Below are 20,306 nucleotides of genomic sequence, written 5' to 3' on the forward strand. Positions count from 1 at the left end.
AGAAGAAGGAGGAGGAGGAGGAGGAGGAGGAGGAGGAGGAGGAGAAGAATTTCAAACCTTACCTCTCACCATATACAAAATTTAAATAGAATTTAAGTAGGGGGTTGGGTATAATTCAGTTGCTAAAGCATTTGCTGAGTATGCATGAAGGCCTTACAACCACATAAACCTGGTATAATGACATATACCAGGAAAGAACCCCAGCACTGTGGAAGTGTAAGATCAGCAGTTCAAGGTCATCCTCAGCTACATACTGACTTTGAGGTAAGACTAGGCTACATGAGACCCTGTCTCAAAAAGTAAAATAAAAATAAGCAGAACGGATCATAATTCAACAAGGATGCTAATATAGTAAGTAGAGAAAAATTGTTCTCTTCAACAAATCTAGAGGAGATAGCTGGATATCTCCAATCAAAAGAACAAGGCTAAAACCCTTCCTCATGCCACCCACAAAGGTGAGCTCAAAATGGGGGCTGGAGAGATGGCTCAGCAGTAAAGAGTATCTGAGGCTCTTGTGAAGGACTGAAGTTTGATTCCCAGCACCCGAGTCTATTAGGTTAATTAACTGGGGCTGAGGGGAGGGAATGTGTGGCCGAGGAGAGCTAAGAGTGACTCCTATTGGTAGAGTTTCATTTGGGAGTGTCTAAAATTAGACCATGGCCATGGTTACATAAATGTGAATTAAAAAAAAAAAAAAAACTGAAGCTGGCCTTGGTAGCACGCACCTAACATCCCAAACGCTTAGGAAGTAGAGGCAGGAAGATCTAGGGTTTGAAGCCCTGGGCTACATGAGGCGCTGCTGAGTTAAGGGCTGGAGACTTAGCTCAGTTGGTAGAGTGTTTGCCTAGCATGCATGAAACCCCGAGTTTCCTTCACCATGCAAACTAATGATGGCACGCATCTGCAATCTTGCTACTTGAGAGGTACAACTGCTTGGAGTGTAACTCCAGAGTATCCAGCACCTCTTCTGGCTTCTGAGGACACTGCACTCATGTATATATACCCACACACAGATACCCACACATTCACGTAATTAAAAATAAAATATATCATTTTTTTTAAAGGTTAACTCAGAATGAATCAGAAACCTAAATGTAAAGTATAAAAGCTTAGGAGACGTCCAGGTATGGTGGTGTGTGGTTGTGATCCCAGCACTGGGGAACCAAGGGCAGGAGGCTAACCAAAGAGTGGAGGCTAGCCTGGGCTGCATAGCAAGACCTTGCCTCAAACTAGCAAACAAAACCATAAAAACACTTGGTAGGAGTAAATCTCTGTGGTATTGGGATAGGCAATGGTTTCCTAAGTAGTGTTAGAGTGACACAAGAGACATAAAAAAAAAAAAATTGAATTTCATCAGAATTTAAAACTCCTCAAAAAAAAAAAAAAAAAAAAAAAAAAAAAAAGCAAGAAGATACCCCACAGAGTGGGAGGAAATCATGTGTCTCATAGGAATATGCCCTGAATATATAAATGACTGTCATAAGCCAACAATAAAGCAATAACAACCCAATTTCCAAATGACAAAGAACTTGGACAGTGCCTAGCATGCACAGATAAGCTGGTGACCAATGAGTGCATGGAAAGGTATTTAACATCATTAGTCACCACAGAAACACAAATCAAGGCCACCCTGAGGAAACACCTCACACCCACTAATACACAATAATGAAAAAGGGAGGTAAAAAGAACATGACATGTCTTTAGAAGCCATCTAGCCTTTCCTCAGTGAGTTAAGTGTGGAGTTTTCCATGTGAAGGGGATGTTCCATCCTAGTCGACACCCCAAAGAAACAAAAGCAGGTGTCCAGGGGAGATGTGTACACTGTCCACAGTCACTGTGTGCATTAGGACTAAGAGTGAAGGAGAGAGGCCCACCCATGGGCCGGTGGATGTACGAGATGTGGACTACCTCTCCTGGGACATCTCCAATCACTGAGAGCAGCATAGAGGCTGCAATCCTGTGGCTCAGCCAGCAGACACTTTCCACCCATGCTTGAAGACCCAAGTTCTATCCTGGCACTCACATAAAAGTCAGACCCAGTGGCACATGCCTGTCACTCCAGCTCTGAGAGATAGGACAGGAGGATCTGTGGGTCTTACTGGTCAGTGGGTGTGGCTAAGCTCCAGGTTCATTAGATCTTCTTTTGAGAAATTAAGTGGAGAGGAGTTGAGGAGAACACAATGGTGACCTCTAACCACCCCCACACACCTATATACATACACACAAATGTATATACATACATACAGGAACACATACACGGACACACCGAACAAAAGATGGAATCCAGTGTCAGTAAATGCCACAGTATGGGTGAGACAAATGTCAGCCAGGAGAAGCAGTTACTGAAGGCAATATGTTGTGTGATTCATTTGCATGCAGATCCAACACAGGCGACAGAGACAGAAAATGCATGTGTTAACTAGGGTTGAGGGGAGGGAGTGTGTGGCAGAGCAGGGAGTGACTATTATTGGTAAAGTTTCATTGGGGTGTCCAAAACTAGATTGTTGTCATGGTTACATAAATATGATTAGAAAAAGTCAAAGCTGGTCATGGTAGCATGTACCTATAATCCCAAACACGTGGGAAAAATAGGGGTAACAGGATCAAGGGTTTGAGGTCAGCCTGGGCTATATGACCAGAAAACAAAAAGAAAATTGAGTTAAGGGCTGGAGATATAGCTCAGTTGGTAGAGTGCCTAGCATGCACAGAGCTCTGAGCTCAGTTCCCATAAACCAAGGATAGTGATGGCATGCATCTCCAATCTTGAGAAAATCAGGGTTATCTTCTCCTACAAAACCTATCTTGAGTTTGGGACTAGTTTGGGCCATCTGAGAGCTTATCTCAAAAATAATTAATAAATCGTATACTTGAAAGAACATGATATATACTCAACAAGCTGCCTTTGAAGATGGATCATTTTGTTTGGCCTCAAGGAAGGAAGTCCCAGTGCAGCTCACAATGCGAACAAATCATAAGGGCATTAAGCTCATCATGAAATACTTGAGATGTCAGTCATACAGACAAACACTGTAGAGTCCTGCTTCCTGGAGTGTTCAAATTCACAGACACCAAAGAGGGGAGTAGTGCCTTGCAGGGGTTGGGACGGGAGTGGGAACTCTCGCTGCTCACTGAGAGCAGAGTTTCAGTTTTGCAAGATGGAAAGTTCTGTGGGCGGATGGTGGGGAGAGTTGAGTAACACTGTGAGTGTGCTGACAGTCGGGATGCTGCACAGTTGAAATGGTTATGATGGGAAATTTGATGTTGTGTGCAATATATATGTGTGTGTGTGTGTGTGTGTGTGTGTGTGTGTGTGTGTGTGTGTGTGTTAAAGAAATAAATATTTAGCCTATACATGTAAGATTTAGCTTAGGGACTTTCTAAAGGAAAATGGGCTGGGCACGGTGATATATGCCTGTGATCTTGATACTTGGAAGTTGGAGGCTCAAGGATCAAGAGCTGAAAGCCAGCCTGGGCTACATGATACCCCGTCTCAGGAAAAAAGCAAAATCAAAAACCAGGGGTTAGAGAGATGGCTCTGTGGTTATGAGCTGTTCTTTTTGGAGGACCTAGGTTTGACGCCCAACACCCACATGGCACCTCACAACCCTCTGTAACTCCAACCCCAGGACATCTAATGCTCTCTTATGGCCACATTGGCACTATACACACATGGTACCCACACATGCAGGCAAAACACCGTACACATAAAATAAATGAAAAATGAAAAAATGAAATACAGTTCTTGCAGAGGCCCTGGGCTTGGGTTCCACAACCCACATCAGATGGCTCACAATCACCTGTAGCTCCAATTCCAGGGGATTTGATGACATGCATGCATGCGCGCGCGCGCACACACACACACACTTTAAAAATAAAACAAATATTTCCTTATTTTTTTTTAAACAAGGCTTCTCTGTATAGCTTAGCTGTCCTGGAACTTGCTCTGTAGACTGTGGGCTGGCCTGGAACTCACAGAGATCAAATCTTTAAGACAAACACACACACCAGAGAAAGAAATCATTGTGACCTGGCATTTGGTAGAACTCTTGATAGAACACAGAAAGCACACACATCTGAGAAAATATCCATGGCATTGGACTTCATGAGCCTTTGACTTTTCCTCCTTCCCAAGATCCTCTCTTAAGGAAATGGAAGAGCTTGGGGTGGAGCTGGATAGCAGAGCATTTACCTAGTACGCTTGATGCCTGGATTCAGTCTCCTGCATGGAGAAGACGAGAAGAGGAGAGAGGAGAAAGTGAGGTGGGGAGAGAGGAGACCCTTAAAAATAAATGAAGTATTTGAGCAGGGTTTCACCAAAGAAGATGTATCAGTAGTAAATTAGCATGTGGGGAAGGTGCAGAGAATTATTTGGTACTCCCTTCTCCTCTTCCACCTTCTCCTTCTCTTCCTCTTCCTCCTTTCCTGCACCCTCTTATTTCCCCACTCTGTTCTGCTAGAGATGGAATGCTAGCCCCACACATTCAAGGCACTCCTAAGTAACATTTTCCCCTCAGTCCACGCATTTTCTTGAAATGATAATAACCCAGCGGTTCCATTCCTAGATGTTTCCCCGAGAGAAATGAAAACGTTTGTCCAAACAACCAAAAGTCTAGAGACAGGAAACTAGATGAGGAATTCCATATGCCTGCACCAGGGAATATTACTCAGGCCTGAAAAGTGGCATGCAACAGCAAAGATGAGTCTCTGGATAATTATGCGGAGTGAAACCAGACAGAACATGTATATGCTGTGGGATTCTACTTTCTGTGCAATTTCCCAGAAAATGCAAAACCATCTGTACTAATAAGCAAATGAGTGGTTGCTTGGAAGCCAAGTGGGGAAGTGAGCCATCTTCATTTTGACGGCCATTTCACTGATGCATGCAGGCATCACTTAGCAAATTGCGCATTCTAAAAAAGATTTTCTTTTTAAGTGTGTGTGTGTGTGTGTGTGTGTGTGTGTGTGTGTGTGTGTGTGTGTGTGTGAGTGAGTGCAGTGCCCACAGAGGCCATAAAAGAATCCCCTAGAGGTGGAGTTACAGGTTGTGGTTGCTGGGAACCGAACTCAGATTCTTTACAAAAGCCACAAGTACTCCTAACCACTGAGCCATCTCTCTGACCCTAAATTGGCTGTTTTAACATAGCTAGGCCTTGCTATCCTTGGGTGGGGGGAGGGCAGGCATAGGTCAGGACCCATTGCCAAGACCATCACCTGTAGATACTCAAGTCCACTTTACTTACATAAAATGGCTTAGTGTTTGCATAAATCTGTCCATCTCCTTTAAATCATGTTAAATCAGTTCCATAAGCTGGTAGTGCACATCTATAAATAATCCTTGCACTTGAGAGGCAGGAGGATCACAACCAGTTCTGGGCCAGCCTTGGCTATATAGTGAGGCACTACCTCAAAAGTAAAAAATAAATAAATCACTTAATAAATGACCTTTAGATCACCTATAATATAAATACTAAGTGTGTGTGTCTGTATGTGTCTGCCTGCCTGTCTTGCATGCATGTGTGTACAGATGTGCTCCCCTGTAGAAGCCAGAGGTATATTTCTCTACTACACTCCATCTAACTCTTTGAGACAAGGTCTCTCACTGAACATGAAGATTGCCTGTGTTGGCAAGACTGGCTGGCTGTGAGGCTCCAGAATCTGCCTGTATCATCCTCACTCATAACACCAGAGCTACAGGCATGCACTTCCATGCCTGGAGTCTATGTGAGTACCAAGGACCTGAACTTGGGTCCTTAAGCTTGTTCAGCCATCACTTTACCCTCTAAGTTTTCTCTCTTGCCCCATAAATTAGGAACTGGTAACAGGAAAAGAAAACCCGTTGATCTGAGGTGTAGCTCAGTGGTAGAGTACATGAGTAGTATGCATGAGGTCCCAGGTTCAATCCCCAGCACTGCTAAGAAAAAAAAAAAAGAGAGAAAAAGGAGAGTATCTGTGTGTGTGTGTTCAGTACACGTGCACACACACACACACACACACACACACACACACACACACGCACGCGCGCGCACGTATGCCCACAATATTCCCTGGATATTTTTAATATTTTGCTTTATTTGTAATTGTAGGTATGTGTGTGTTTGTGTGTGCCTGTGAGGGCTGTTGCCATAGAAGCCAGAAGAGAGCACCTGTGTTCCCTGGAGCTAGAGTTAACAGATAGTTGTGAGCTGCTTAACACCAGTACAGGAAACTGAACTCAGGTCCTCTGGAAGAGCCCTTCATGCTCTTAACCACTGAGCTGTCTCTCCAGCCATTCCCCAAATATTTCTGATCTGTGCTTGGCCCAAGCCATGAGAGTAAAATTCACAGATGTGGATCGTTAACAATATGGGTGATTTATTTTTTTCTCAGTCTCATTTCGATGATGCTATAATGAGGAAAGAAGGGAGAGACAGAGAAAGGGAGAGAGGAAATGATAATATAATGAGGAGAAGAGAGAGTTAGAAAAAGGTATGTGGGGGCTTCCGTTAGCCTGTCTGAGGTTTGAGAAGACTGGTGCATTCTGGTGAGGACATCAGACAGCTGCGACACACACTTCCAGAGGGAATAAAAATTGAGGAGACTTTGGAGATGGTGTGGCCACTTCCTGTAAAGGTAAACATATACTCATGGTACTACACCATCATTCCACTACCGGTGCTTACTGGGAGAGCAGAGCATGTGCACACGTGCAGTCCAGAATCTTCCTCACAAGTGCCTCCCCAAACTATGCTCACCTTGTGACAACCAAGCTAGAAGCAGTCTAGATACATGTGACTTGAAGAAAGGACAAAGGGACTGTGGCACTTCTGAACGACCAGCCCACAAGATGCTTCTTGGCGACACAATTCACGACTCTTCTGTACACCCAACAACATGGACGAACTCAGGAACAGTATATGATGCCAAGGCAGAGACAAAGTCCCAAACTGGATGAGTTCATCTGCCTGAAACTCCAGAGACTCATCTAAGCAGGGTCAGGTGACACAAGTCTCTAGCCCCCACAACTTAAGAGGCTGACACAAGATCACAGATTCTGCCTGAGTGACTGAACCAATTCACACCCAGCCCAGGCAACTTAGTGAAACTGGAAGGCTGAGGGCTACACTGAGGGCTGCAGCGGTGTTAGGGAGCCTGACTAGCATATACTAGGCCCTGGCTCTAATCCCTAATGCCACACACACTCATACACACAAGCATACATATACTCACACACATACACACAGAGAGACACACTCACACACACATACACACACATACGCTCATACACATACACATGCGCTCACACAATACACTCACACAGAGACACACACGCACACATACATATGCACACAGACACACAACACCTCTCTCTCTCTCACACACACACACACTCACACACACAGGGTTCATCAGAGCCCAGTGATTTGGGCAAACTGGCTGGCCAGCAAGCCATCTTCTGCTTCCTCCTGGATCCATCTGTCTCTGCCTCCTTGTGCTGGGGTTATAGGCACACTTTGAGAATTTTACAATACAGCCCCATCTATAAAGATGGGAGATGGGTTGGTGGTCGTCTTGGATTTGAGGAAGGAGTGAAACTGACTTCTTAGGGAAATTTTTTCAGGGGTGTGCTGCGGGGGTGGAGGTGGGGTAGGGGTGGAGAACAGCAGGAGCAGGGAGGAGTGGATTGGGGGGAGGGTTAAGGAAAATGTTAATGAATAAGGAATATCTTCATCTGAATTAGCCAAACTACTAGTGGATATATTTTATCTTATACAAATTATACTTCAGTAAAGGATTGGATGGGTGTAGCTCAGTAAATCATGTGTGTGCCAAGCAAATCACTTGTGTATGATACAAATCACTTGTGTACTATGCAAATCACTTGTATACCATGCAAACACTTGAGTACCATGCAAAATGCTCTGAATTTAGTGTGTGGCACTATAAGACACCAATCCTGGTGGTACATTCCTGTAATCCTAGCGCTTGGGAGGGTGGAGGTAGAAGGATCAGAAATTCAAGATCATCCTCAGATGCTTAACAAGTTTCAGATCAACCAAGGATAAATTAAAGCCTGTCTCAAAAAAAATATTTCAAAAAGAATGAATGAAGGAAATTATATATCAGTAAAACTTATCTCCCAAAAGCATTTTGTATTTCTATAGCTGACTAAACAATTTCTAATTGTTAACTCTGGAGGAAGTCATCTCAAGGTGAACATTCCCATTTTTGGGAGTAGAAACTGAGGCAATGAAATAGCTATGTATGCATCTCAGTCTTGCAGGCAGTTCCCTGAGGCCAGGCTGCCTTAGACCTGGCTGCTGCTCTGCAGGGACCATAATGTGTCTTGTGATGGGGACAGATTGAAAAAGACAACACTATTAGAGTCAAACTCCTCTGGGAGGACCCACTTACACTCACAGTTTTCTTGGGGTTCCCCAATGCCTGTACGGTTTTTATAAGGATACCATTACAACATACCGTGGGAATAAACACAGAGAGTGCATACATGCGTGTGTGTGCATGCAGGGACCAGAGGTTGCTGCCCCTTTAGTCTTTGAGATACGGTTTCTCACTGAACCCTGGAGCTCACCAATCCACTAGCTGGTTTGGTCAGCGATCCCCTAGGATCCTCTATGCCCCTACCCCGTGCTGGGACTACCTGTGTGCAACCATGACTGGCTTTTTATGTGGGTGCTGAGGGTTCAAACACAGGCTTTCTCAAGGGCTGTGCAGCAAACATTTTACTGAGCAGGTCATCTCCCCTAGCCTAAGGATTTATTTTCTCATAGCTGTGGAAGTTGGAAGTCTGAGCTAAAAGGAAGGTGGGGATTGGTTCTTCTGATGTCTCTCTCCAATTCATGCCTCTTTACTGAGCCCCCATGTGGCCATTCTTCTCTGTCCTTTGGGGTATTTTAGTTTTGTGGCTTGGGACTTGCTAGGTGGATCAGGCTAGCCTGGAACTTGCGATTCTTCTGCCTTAACCTCTCAGGTACTGAGACGATAGCCTCAAACCATCATACCCATCTCCTAGTAATCTCTCGTCCAGAGGACACAGCCAGCAGGCAACCCATCCTGTGAGAAGTGAATGATACAGGCACTGAGAGAATCCCAGGAAAGTAATAAAAATATACATGGGCTTCCTGGAGGAAGGGGAAGTTTGTGCATGCCAGAGGGTTGTCATTTCCCATAGACTTAATAGCATGCCACTCAGGACTAATCTTGCCTCTGGGTCATAGGCCACCATGGGATTTGATGACTTTAAACTATTGCCTCTACCTTCTTGACCTACTTGTATAAGTTGGCATCCTCTCTGTATCCTTGAATAAATAAACAAAGCAAGCCTTATCATTACTTCTTTAGGGAGCCACTAGCTGTCTGCACATAGCAGAGGCCCTAGTTTGACAGTGTCTGGCCACTCTAGGGACCCTTTAAGCCCTACCAGACAAGGACTTTCCCTGCTCATCCCTCTCTAACCCCTGCATCCAGTAGGGGCTCAGGGAGTATCTGCTGAACAGATCGCTTTCTTGGTTCCTGTGAAATTTCTCGAAGGTGTTCTCTTGGTTTCCCATGGGCCAGTGCTGGCTGGCAACCACATGAGCAGCTCTGGCTCTCAGACACTTGCTGTGTACCGGACGCATGCCTGTACATTCTGCAGCAACAGCTGTTAGAGTGGCTCCTGTGTTTTGACCCATTTCTTTGGTTCTGCTTTGGATGGATGATGCATCACACTCCCACCAAAGACAAACTCAGCCTCCTTCATCTGAGCTCTGCCCCACCCTGGGAGCCCAGCTGCAGTGTCCTCTATGGTGTTTGCACCTGCTGTGTGTCTCTGAGTGGTACTTCTGACACAGTTCCGGAGGCTTTTGTTGGGGACAGATCTAGCCTGTGGGACTGAATAGCAAATGGAGGTATGCAGGGAGTTCCTGGAGGAAAAGCCCCTGATCCTGGCTGGAGGATACGGTTTCACCCCATGGGAGGATTTTAGGAGTGGTCCCTTTACTCTGCTGCAGTGGATGGAGGTGGCAGCTCTGCTGGATCTTCCTGTTTCCACTCTGTGCATACTGGGAGGGGCAGGGGGCTACTCCATGCTGTGACACATGCCGATTTGCAAGGACATGTTACACAATACTCCACACCTGTCTAAAGGGGTCCCTGTGCTAACCCCAACTCTGCCAGGTACTTTCTGGGTGACTGTGCATAGTTCTTAACCTCTCTGAGTCTTAGTTCCCCTGTTTGTGAAATGAGAATAATAGTCTCTCTTTCCTGCTGTGGTTGCGAGAGTTAAATTAGGTAACAATACAGTGCTTGGAGAAAAGGCAGGCCTGGACATTTTTTCTATTCCTGTTTTTTTTTTTTTTTTTTTTTTTTTTAATTTTGTGTGTGTTACCAGTTCATACATGTGTGCTCATGCCTGTGCATGTGTGTGGAAATCAGGACTTGACATCGGGTAACTTCTTCAATCACTCTCTACTCTTTTTAAGATAGCATCATCTCCATTTTGTGCTAGATTGGCTGGCCAACAGGCCCAGGGATCCTTCTGTTCCTGTCTCCCTGGTGCTGGCACTACAGGTATGCACCATTATGCCTGGCTTTTTAGCATGGGTGTTTAGGGATTAAATCCAAATTCCCATGCCTGCATGGCAAGCCCTTTCATGACGGAGCCATCTCACAGCCCACCCACCTCTTCAAGGCCTTCCTCTTTCCTTCCACCCACCCAGGAGAGTATGCTGGGCTGTGCTCTAACAGCCTTAGCAAGAGTCTTCCAGGCTGAGACCAGGGAAGCAAGCTAGGGACTTCCGACAGTGTCCAGAAACACCCAAGGGCACTTTGGCGGTGGGCAGGGTTGCTAAAATCACACAGATTCTCACTGAAACCTTCGTACCTTCTGATTCCCCTGACTCACTTCTAAAACTCTGCTCTATAGAAACCATCAAACAACAGAAAAAGCCACTGAAATGGCCCAGATGGTAGGACTGGGGTTTCTAACTAAACCCTGTCTGCTTCTAAAGATAAAGCTTAAACACGGTGAAAAACATAGAAGGTATAAAACATAGACCCAGATAAATTTATATATAGAGAAGGATGTATTGATCTAAGACAGACATCAGATAAGATTAGCAGTAGATTAGACAATGTAGAAGAGGGGCTTAGTTGTTTATTCTGGGTATCTTAAGCAGTAAGGATGAGGATAAAGAAGATGATGCTGATGGGGGAGATAACCTTAACTAACATTTATTTACCTCTAGCTGTGGACCAAAGCCTGTTCATATGCCAGATTAGTTTATTTGTTGTGACTGTAATGAAAGACCTGAGGCTGGACCCTTTATAAAAAAAAAAAGAGGTGAGTGTAGCTCACATTTCAGAAGACTAAAAGTCTAAGAGTAGGTGGCTCTGCAGATTCTTTTATGGTGAAGGCCTTCTTGGCTGGGTCATGCCTCAGTTATTGGTACAGTGGAGAAGTGTGGAGGAGTACCTGTGAGAGGGAGAGATAACTCAGCAAGATAGGCAACCAGAGATGGGGAGAGGGTAATAATGGCCTCCTACTAGGATTCATGTCTTTTTGGTTTTGTTTTTGAAATAGGTCTTGCTATATAGCCATGCTAGCCTAGATCTTGTTATATAGACTAGACTGGCCTCAAACTGACATTAAGCCTCCCGCCTCTGCCTCCCTAGTATTGAGATTACAGGTGTGCACCACGATGCCATGCCCCCTCTTAAATGGCCCCTCATTTCTCAATGTCACCCTAAGGGGGCCAAGCATGAGCCGATGGCACGTGTGCAAATGCTTTCTAGACTATGACGTACATGGTCTCTATGGCTTGCAATGTTCCTATTCCATGGGTACCATCGTCAAGCTGTCTCACACAGGACTAATGGAAGGGGCAGAGAGAATCGACCTGCTCCAGTTTGATCTGCTGGGACAATGGGAAGGCCAGGCTCTTTAACCCAGGTAGCCTACCTTTTAATCAATCCTGTCTCCTGAGCCCTCTCCCACTCCATGTCCCACGCACTACTGCCCGTTCATGGCTTGTGAATCATCGGTCCCTGCTAAGTGTGGTGTGCTTTGACCAGCTCACCTCAGAATCTCCTAGGAATCACAACAGGGAGGAACCTTGGCCCTCTTTTGCAAATGAGGACACCAAGCCTCGTGTTGACAAAATCTTTTCCTAGGGACCCAGAGCTGGCAAAAGAAAGAGCCAGAACCTGAGCAAGGTCTCTCTGCCAGTGAGGCAGGAGTTTTGAATGTCTGTTTGTGGCCTTCTGGGACCAACAGAGAACTACTGTGCCTCCTGCCAAGACAGGTCAGATGGGGGAGGTGGCCAGAGGCCCTATCTAGAACCCCAATCTAGAAGGTTGCTTTCGGTTAAAGAGGCATGTGGGCAGGAATTCGGGCCTAGTATTGAGCAGGTGGAGGCCTGACATGAGCCAGCCAGTCACAGGAAACGCTGGAGGCCATGGGCATGTCTACAGCTTCCTCTGGGGGATGGTTTCACAGAGAAGCACTCAACCTCACACTCATCAAGTTTCTTATAATTTACTGAATAACAATCACCCCTCCACTAAGTGACTTATACAGATAAGAATATGCCAGATGCCTCTAGTTTGTCTGCTGATGAGTGGTTGTTTCCTTTTAAAAAAATTATTATTAGGTGAGGGCATTTTGTTTTACTTTGCTCTGCCTTCAAGAATATTTGTGGTGGCCCAACCGCTTTGAGCTCTCTATGCAGCCGAGGATGGTTTGGGACTTGCAGCCATCCTCCTGCCTCAGCCACCCAAATGCTGGGATGAACTGCATAAGCCACCATGCCCAGGTCATTACTTCCCATGTGCATGGCTTTCTCACAAATGAATATTAGTTCATTGATTGAGGCAAGAAACAAAGGGGAAGCCAGTAGAGTCTTCTGTAGTCCTAGCACTCCTGAGACCGAGGCAGAGGGGCTGTAACTTTGAAACCAGACTGGGCCACAGAGTGAGACTCTGCCTATAACAAAAGAAGGAGAAAAGAAGGAGGGAGGGAGGGTGGGAACCTGCTGTCAGAATTTTGGAATGACCTAATTAGCCAGGAGCTAGGAGATCAGTTTAGGCATTATATCCCCAGCAGTCAACTACAAGCATGGAAGAGCCCATCTCTGATGTTGATGGACAAGGTCCCTGGATGTGTACTTCAAGCAACAACTCTGCCCTCATTGGCTAGGTCCCAGCCAGTTGTCACATAGGGATTCTCTCCAGTAAATTGGGGCAAATTATTGGCAGGCTCACTTGTCAGCACTGATCAAGTGCCCTGTAATCATCGGTGTTCTTTGAGTCAAGCCCACATGAAGTAATAGTTGGGCATCAACTTGGATATTGGAACATTTCTTTTGTTGAACTTGAATGGTAAAAAACAAAAGTGGTCAGCAAGCTGTGTGTCTGTAAGAGGCTCACTGTACAGTCAGCACAGTGGTAAAGTAGGCAAAGTGGTCAATTGTGCAGATGCTTCCCCAAACCACTGCCAAAGAACACTCAACAACATAGAAACGTGTTCACGTAATTGAAAGAAAAGGCTGAGGCTGGACTGGGGGCTCAGCTGACCTCGGATGCATGAGGCCCTGGGTACCAAGCTTGGCACCACACAAACTTGACATGATGCCACACAGCTGTAATTCTAGAACTTGGGAGATGGAGGAGGACTGGAAATTCAAGAGGCCATCTTTGACTAAATGAAGACTTAGAGGCTGGCCTGGCTTACTTAAGGAGGTCTTGTCTGGGGTGAGGTAGGGGACCAACTATAAAGTACCACATATAACATTTCCTAGTTTGGTAAAATGGAACTATGGAAGCAATAGAAAGTATATACATAAGCATGTAGTAGTCAGATAGTAGGTAAGTAGATAGATAGATGAGAGATGATAGGTTAGAAAGATGGTAAATGTTAGATTGATTAGCAGTACGTAGACAGATAACAGATTACATAGATGGCAGATGATAGATTGTTGACATTTATGATATGATATTAGATGTATAATAGATTATTGATGATAGATGATTGATAGAGACACATACATGGATACATAAATACATAGATTCATAGATAAATAAAAAAAAAACAGTACCACAAACACATAATCCAAAATGCTAATCATGTTTCCTGTTTTCACAGATGAGTCGACATTTCAGGTTGTGTGTTTTTCAAATCTTGGGCTGTGGGGCTGGGGTGTGGCTCAATGATAGAGTGCTTGCCTAGCTTGTTGGTGACCTTGGGTTCCATCCTCTTGGCCTTGAAGGTGCTTGCCAAATCTTCCATTCTAGACATGTGTCTCCTTTTTATCAAAAATCTGGTGGGGACCCCAATATATCAAAAAAGAGAACAAAATGTAACCCCAGAGTCATAGAAAAGAGGAAGTGGGAGGCACGTGGGTCGATTCCCCAGGAACTGGGAAGGGTTGGGAAGCATGGGTGGGGGGAACCTGATATAAGGGACCGCCTATGTAGCAGGGGATTTCTAATAGCTGCTTGCCTCCCTTTGTGCAGGAACCATGAGATTTGCTCTGCTGTGTGGACTGCTACTGCTGGCTGGTGAGTGGGGACAGGTGTGAGGCTGGGGAGGAAGCAGGATTGAAGGTAGATCCACCCTAGTGTTCCACCCTAGACTAGGATGCTCTGATCCCGGGGACACTAGAAATCCAGTCCCCAACACTTCTACTACCAGCAAGGAGTCATCCAAGGCTGCCAGGTACCTAGGACTGTGCCTTCTGGCTTCAGCCAGAGAACTGGGGAAGACAGAACTGTGTAGCATTCTGGGAAGAGGACCCCTCATTCATTGGCAGGGAGGGAATCCAGGGACAGTTTCTACTCACTCTTTAGAAGATCAGATGTAGAAACATGGCTGCTTGCACACTGGCTTTCAATTTCTTAATCCATCTCAGAGTACATGATCTTATAAAGGTCTTTCCCTTTTTAAAAGCGATTCCGTGGCTGGGCAGTGTGGTGCATGCCTTTAATCACAGACTGGGGAGGCAGAGGCAGGCACATCTCTGACTTCAAGGCCGGTCTGGTCCACAGAGAGTGTTCCAGGACAGCCAGGGTGACAAAGAGAAACCCTGTCTCCAAAAAAGTGATTTTCTGTTGTTTTGAGACTCCCACACCCTTGAGAGGGACACTTGCCCAGAGTTTCAGTGACGTCCGTTAACAAGCATGCAATGGAGCTACCGAAATTCATCCTTCAACATAGAGACAATGTAATGCAGAGGCATGCTTCACCCATCACCTCCTGGCAGCATGTGCTAGACCAAGCCACCTGACCTCTTCATATCCTCATCTGCTCAGTGGACCAGGGCATCTTCCCTCTGTTGGTGAAGAGACCCCTAGTGAGAAAATAGCAACCAAGCATTACATAAGAGCTTAGCATCCCTCCCTCCCTCACCCCCACCCCCACACAAAGTGACTCTTCTGACCAGGAATTCCTCATCCCTGAGGGTGGAGGGATGCAAGGGAAGCAGGGTTGAATTGTTGAGACAGAAATCTCCGACAAACTTTGGTGGACATCACTTGGACGTATTTCCACAGGCTTGATTTGCCTCACTACCAAATGATGAGGAGGGGAACGACCCCACAAAACATAGAGAATTTCAGCTGAATGCATTGCTTAGCTGCCTGGCGAGGGAGAGCTGCCCCCTTCAGGATGGAGCTGAGTTGAAATCAAGAGGGGCTAGCTCTGGAGCAAAGAAATAGAGGGCAAGCCTGGTGGGGTGGCTTACAACTGGAATCCCAGCACTTGGGAGGCTGAGACAGGAGGATAGCCATGAGTTCAAAGCCAGCTTGGGTTACAGAGGGAAAAAAAAATGTTGGGGGTGGAGGTGAGGGGATGTGGAGAGACAGAGAAGCCAAGAAAGGCAAGAAAGATTTCGAATTCAGATCTTCAATTGGTGCCCAAGGAGGGTTCTGCCTTTGCAGTTAATTGCTTTGGGTTCTTCATCATGGAATCTGGGATGTTCTCTAATTCCAGATGGCAATCCTAGATGATTCCTAGGGGTCTGGGCTTGTGTATCTGCACAGCCACAGATTAGCTAGGCCTCCCTTTAACATCCCTTAGCCAGGAGCACTGTTTCAGAGAGGAGTGTACACACAGGCTACACACAGAGAGGACAACACCACCCACACAACAGTCACTTCTAATTACAGCCCAGGGCCCCCTGCTTATGATTGCCTCTGTGTCTACTGCATGAATGCCTTCCAATGCCCCGGTCCTCCAGCATGGGTGGCAGCTCTCCTTAATATTCACTATGTGCCTGAAGGCGCTCACTGCGGTGCCAGGCCAGGAACAGACTGCTTGCTCCAACCTCCTCTAACCCTCATGGCTGCACCTACCCTGCATTCTCCAAATACACTATTGTCCTCATCTGTTTCTCCCAACTTGACCCTGAATTCATCGATTCCATATATTTTATTTCTCCTAATTTAACATAATGTGTTCCCCTCTCCCAATAAAGCAGATTTCCCTTAAGATCAATTCTAGCCAGAAGCTACGAGGCCTGAAACAAGCAGCATTGACTTCTAAATCACACACCACCTCCCCACCCCACTCCAGAGACCTCCTGGGCCATTGTAAAGTGAAGATTTTTCTAGAGAGGAAGGGATGTGTGTGGGAGGGAGAGTGAGTTAGGCCCCCTCTTCTCATTTTGAGTGGGAAATCGATGCCCAGAGACAGAGAAGCCAGACAGCATTGGTTTTGATCCTGGCTGGATTTTCTTTCTTCTGTGACCTTGAGTAAGTCAGGGAGCCTCCAGCTGCTCATCTGTTAAATAAGGGTTACAAATGGAAGTCCTGGGCTTGGAGGACAGCCCAGTTGGTAAAAGTCTTGCCTTGAAAACACGAGAACCTGAGTTTGACCCTTAGAACCCGAGTGGGAAATGCCAGATGTTGGCGGCATGTGCTTGTAAGCCCAGTCCTGGACAGGCAGAGATTTCTGGGTTCAGTGGCTTGCCTAATTGGTGAGCTTCAGATTAATGATAGACCTAGTCTCAAAGACAAGTAGACAACTTTCCCAAAGGTAATATATTAGGCTATCCTTTGTTCTTTTTACGCACATATGCATGTGTCCAGACATGCACAAACACACACAGGCACACACACACACAGGCACACACACACACAGGCACACACACACACACACACACACACAGGAATTCTGGCCAGGTGCACCTTTAATCCCAGCAAGGGAGGCAGAGGCAGGCAGATGTCTGTGAGTTTGAGGTCAGCCTGGTCTACATAATGAGTTCCAGGTCAGTCAGAGCTACATAGTGAGACTCTGTCTCAACAACAGAAAATGGAATTCCCAGCTGGGCCTGGTGGCACAGATTATAGTTCAAGCACTTGGGGGAGGAGGTAGAGGCAAGAAGGTCAGGAACTCAGGGTCAGCCTCAGCTACTTAGCAAGTTCCAGACCACTCTGTGCTATCTGAGACCCTGTCTCGACCCTCTTTGCCAAAATAAAGTATTCCCAGGACACCCCCACCATATGCCACTTTGATTTTCACAACAGCTCCTCAGTCATGTAAGATGAAACATTAGAATAAATCAAGTGAGGAAGGAATGAGAGCCCTCTGGACCATCGCTGCCATTTTTCTGTACATCTAAAGCTGTTCCAAACTAAGTGTTCCCTTGCTTTTAAAAGGGATGGAGGGGCTAGAAAGATGGCTAAGAGGTTCCTAGCACCTGCTACTCATGCAGAGGACCCACGATTAATTCACAGCACTCACATCAAGCTTCTCTCAAGCACCTGTAACTACAGACCCAGGTGATTCTATGTTCTCCTCCAGCCTCTGAAGGCGCCTGTGCCATACACACACACACACACACACACACACACACACACACACACACACACACACCCGTAGGACCCGGTACCCTCGTGACCCTCACTCCTGTCCTCCTTGTTTGGATATTTAGCAGGTATGACCCCAACCCAGGGAGGGCTCCTGAACCTGAACAAGATGATCAAACGTATGACTGGGAAGAAACCCTACTTCAACTACTGGCCCTATGGCTGTCATTGTGGATTTGGTGGCATAGGAGAACCCAAAGATGCTACAGACAGGTAAACTCCCTCTCTATCCCTACTTCAAACTCTTTCCTTCCTTTTATGTCCACGGATTCATTTAGAAAACACATTTTATTGAGCATGTACTACATGCTAAGAACTTTGCTGAATGCTAATATAGTCCCATTCCTCTTAGAACTGGCCTTTCAGAAGATTCTCCAGAGTTCCTTGAAGTCCTGACATCTTCTTAACCTGGGTCTAATATCCCTCACTCCTTGTTACCATTATACATGGTATTCTGAAGCCCAGCCTCCTTGCCTTTTCTCAGTTGATTTTTCACAACCATTTTGAGAGTCAGCCAGAGAAGTCACATGACTTTTGCCAAGCATTTCAAGCTCCAGGATTATGTTTCTTCATCTGTGAAATGGGGGTGATACCAGCACCTCCACCATGGGGTAGTCACAGGGGTTAGTAGAATATGTGGCTGGAACGGGTGTCTGGTGTATGACAGGCCTTCACCAATAGCAGCTCTCATGACCTCCTGGGAACCCAAATGTTACTCATTCCTGGTGACATGTGGGGGGGGGGGGCAGGCAGTGACCAGAGCTGACTAGTGACACCTACAGTTGTGTGCCCTGCCTGCCTGTCCACACAGGTGCTGTCACAAGCGTGATTGCTGCTATGCCCGCCTGAAGACCGATGGATGCAGGACCATGACAGACAACTACAAGTTTAACATCTCCCACGGTGTTATCTACTGCTGTGAGTGTCTGGCGGGGGGGGGGGGGGGCAAGGGCTGGAGCTGGGGATTCCTAGCCCTCCTTGCCTCCATAGGCCCAGTAGTATTACATAAAACACTCAACACCTGAGCTGTTTCTCTCTTGTGGGCAGTAGCGGACAGGCAGGAACAGGGGAGGGGCATGGAGAGGGCCAAGGGGACATCCCACCCTTTTGGTATCCAGAAGGCAGGCTCATCACTGACCAGCTATGTGCTCAGCACTGTTTAACATCTCTGAAATTCAGTGTCCTCCTTGGTAATCTGCTGATCGAAGCCAACAGGAGGAAAGTCAGGGGGATGCTAGCCACTCCCATTCTCATGGGGGAGCACAGAGGTATCCCTATGGTGGCCTTTCCTTTTTACCCCATAACAGCTCACCTTAAGGTTAATGGAACTGTAAAAGCTAACACAGATGATCACCCTATGGGGACACTCCCTTGCTACCCCAGCTGTCAGTGGGAGTGGTGATGTGAGCTAGGATGGCTCCTTGATACTGCCTTACCCTGCCGCAGGCCTGCATCTCTCATGCATCGGCTTGGGACTGTTTGTTCATTCTGTGACCCTCTACCACCTGCCTTCCCACCTGTCCATTTGGTTCAGCCTTTGCCCCCCCCCCCCAGGATCAGTCTCCCAATAGCTGCTCAATGACTCTCTAGTGAATGGGTGTGAAAATAGGTAAAGGAGCAAGAACACAGGCGGTAGAAGTCATCGCACCATGCAATCAGAGCAGCTGCTTGGAGGGGGTGGGGGGCTATCACCAAAGATGAGCAAGGACCCTGTGTTGATTTCAGGACCCCCCACCCCACCCCACCCCACAGGCAGTCTCAGGAAGGGACAGATACTGAGCCATCCCTGTTTCTTTCGCCCACAGCTGACAAAGGGAACTGGTGTGAGAGGGAGTTGTGTGCTTGTGACAAGGAGATGGCCTTGTGCCTGAAGCAAAACCTGAACAGCTACGACAAGAGCCTGTTTTACTACCGGCGGGCCTACTGCAAGGGCAGTACTCCGGCGTGCTAGGAGAGCCGGCTGTCTGTCCCCTGCATTTCACCCTGCTCCAGGGCATCTCAAGATCTGAAGTCCTGCAGGATTGCTGCCTCCCGCCCCAGTGTCTAGTCTCCCATACCAGCTGGCTTTTAAAGCCCTCCTTGCAAAGGGTCCTGCCTTGAGGATTTCCTCTTGGTGCCTCTCTGCTATAAAGAACCTTTTTGATCTTGCTGTCTATGACTCTTCTCCTTTCAAACGATGGTCTTTCTGGGCTTAGGATAAAACCTCACCTGTGTGTTCAGAGTCCAGCCCTCTGGCCCCGTGTCCTTTCCCCCAGCCAGGCTGTGAGGTCCTCCAGCTCCGTCTTGGATTCAGCTGGCGCCCTGGTGCCCAGGTAGCCTCCTAAAGCCAAGCCCAGCAGGGTCTCCATCACCCAAGCCTTGAGGACTTGTTTCTCCAGGTGCTGGAGCCTGACCTGCTGTTTCCTGTCTATTTGTGCTTTCTCTGGGGTCTCCTGCTGCAATGTAGGCTCAGGAGTTCCTCTTCT

At 46.7% G+C, this 20,306-nt stretch overlaps 1 protein-coding gene across 1 annotated transcript; it reads left to right on the forward strand.

Moving 5' to 3' along the window:
* Nucleotides 1-14,476: 14,476 nt before the first annotated feature.
* Pla2g2d (phospholipase A2 group IID) lies at nucleotides 14,477-19,990 on the forward strand. Its single transcript, XM_051173659.1, has 4 exons — nucleotides 14,477-14,535; nucleotides 17,907-18,054; nucleotides 18,653-18,759; nucleotides 19,647-19,990. Exons 1-4 carry the CDS (start codon nucleotides 14,496-14,498, stop codon nucleotides 19,790-19,792), a joined length of 441 nt encoding a protein of 146 aa, XP_051029616.1. The 5' UTR covers nucleotides 14,477-14,495; the 3' UTR covers nucleotides 19,793-19,990.
* The last annotated feature ends 316 nt before the right edge of the window (nucleotides 19,991-20,306 follow it).

Source organism: Phodopus roborovskii, unplaced genomic scaffold (genome assembly GCF_943737965.1).
Source record: "Phodopus roborovskii unplaced genomic scaffold, PHOROB, whole genome shotgun sequence".
In the NCBI taxonomy this organism is placed as follows: Eukaryota; Metazoa; Chordata; class Mammalia; order Rodentia; family Cricetidae; genus Phodopus; species Phodopus roborovskii.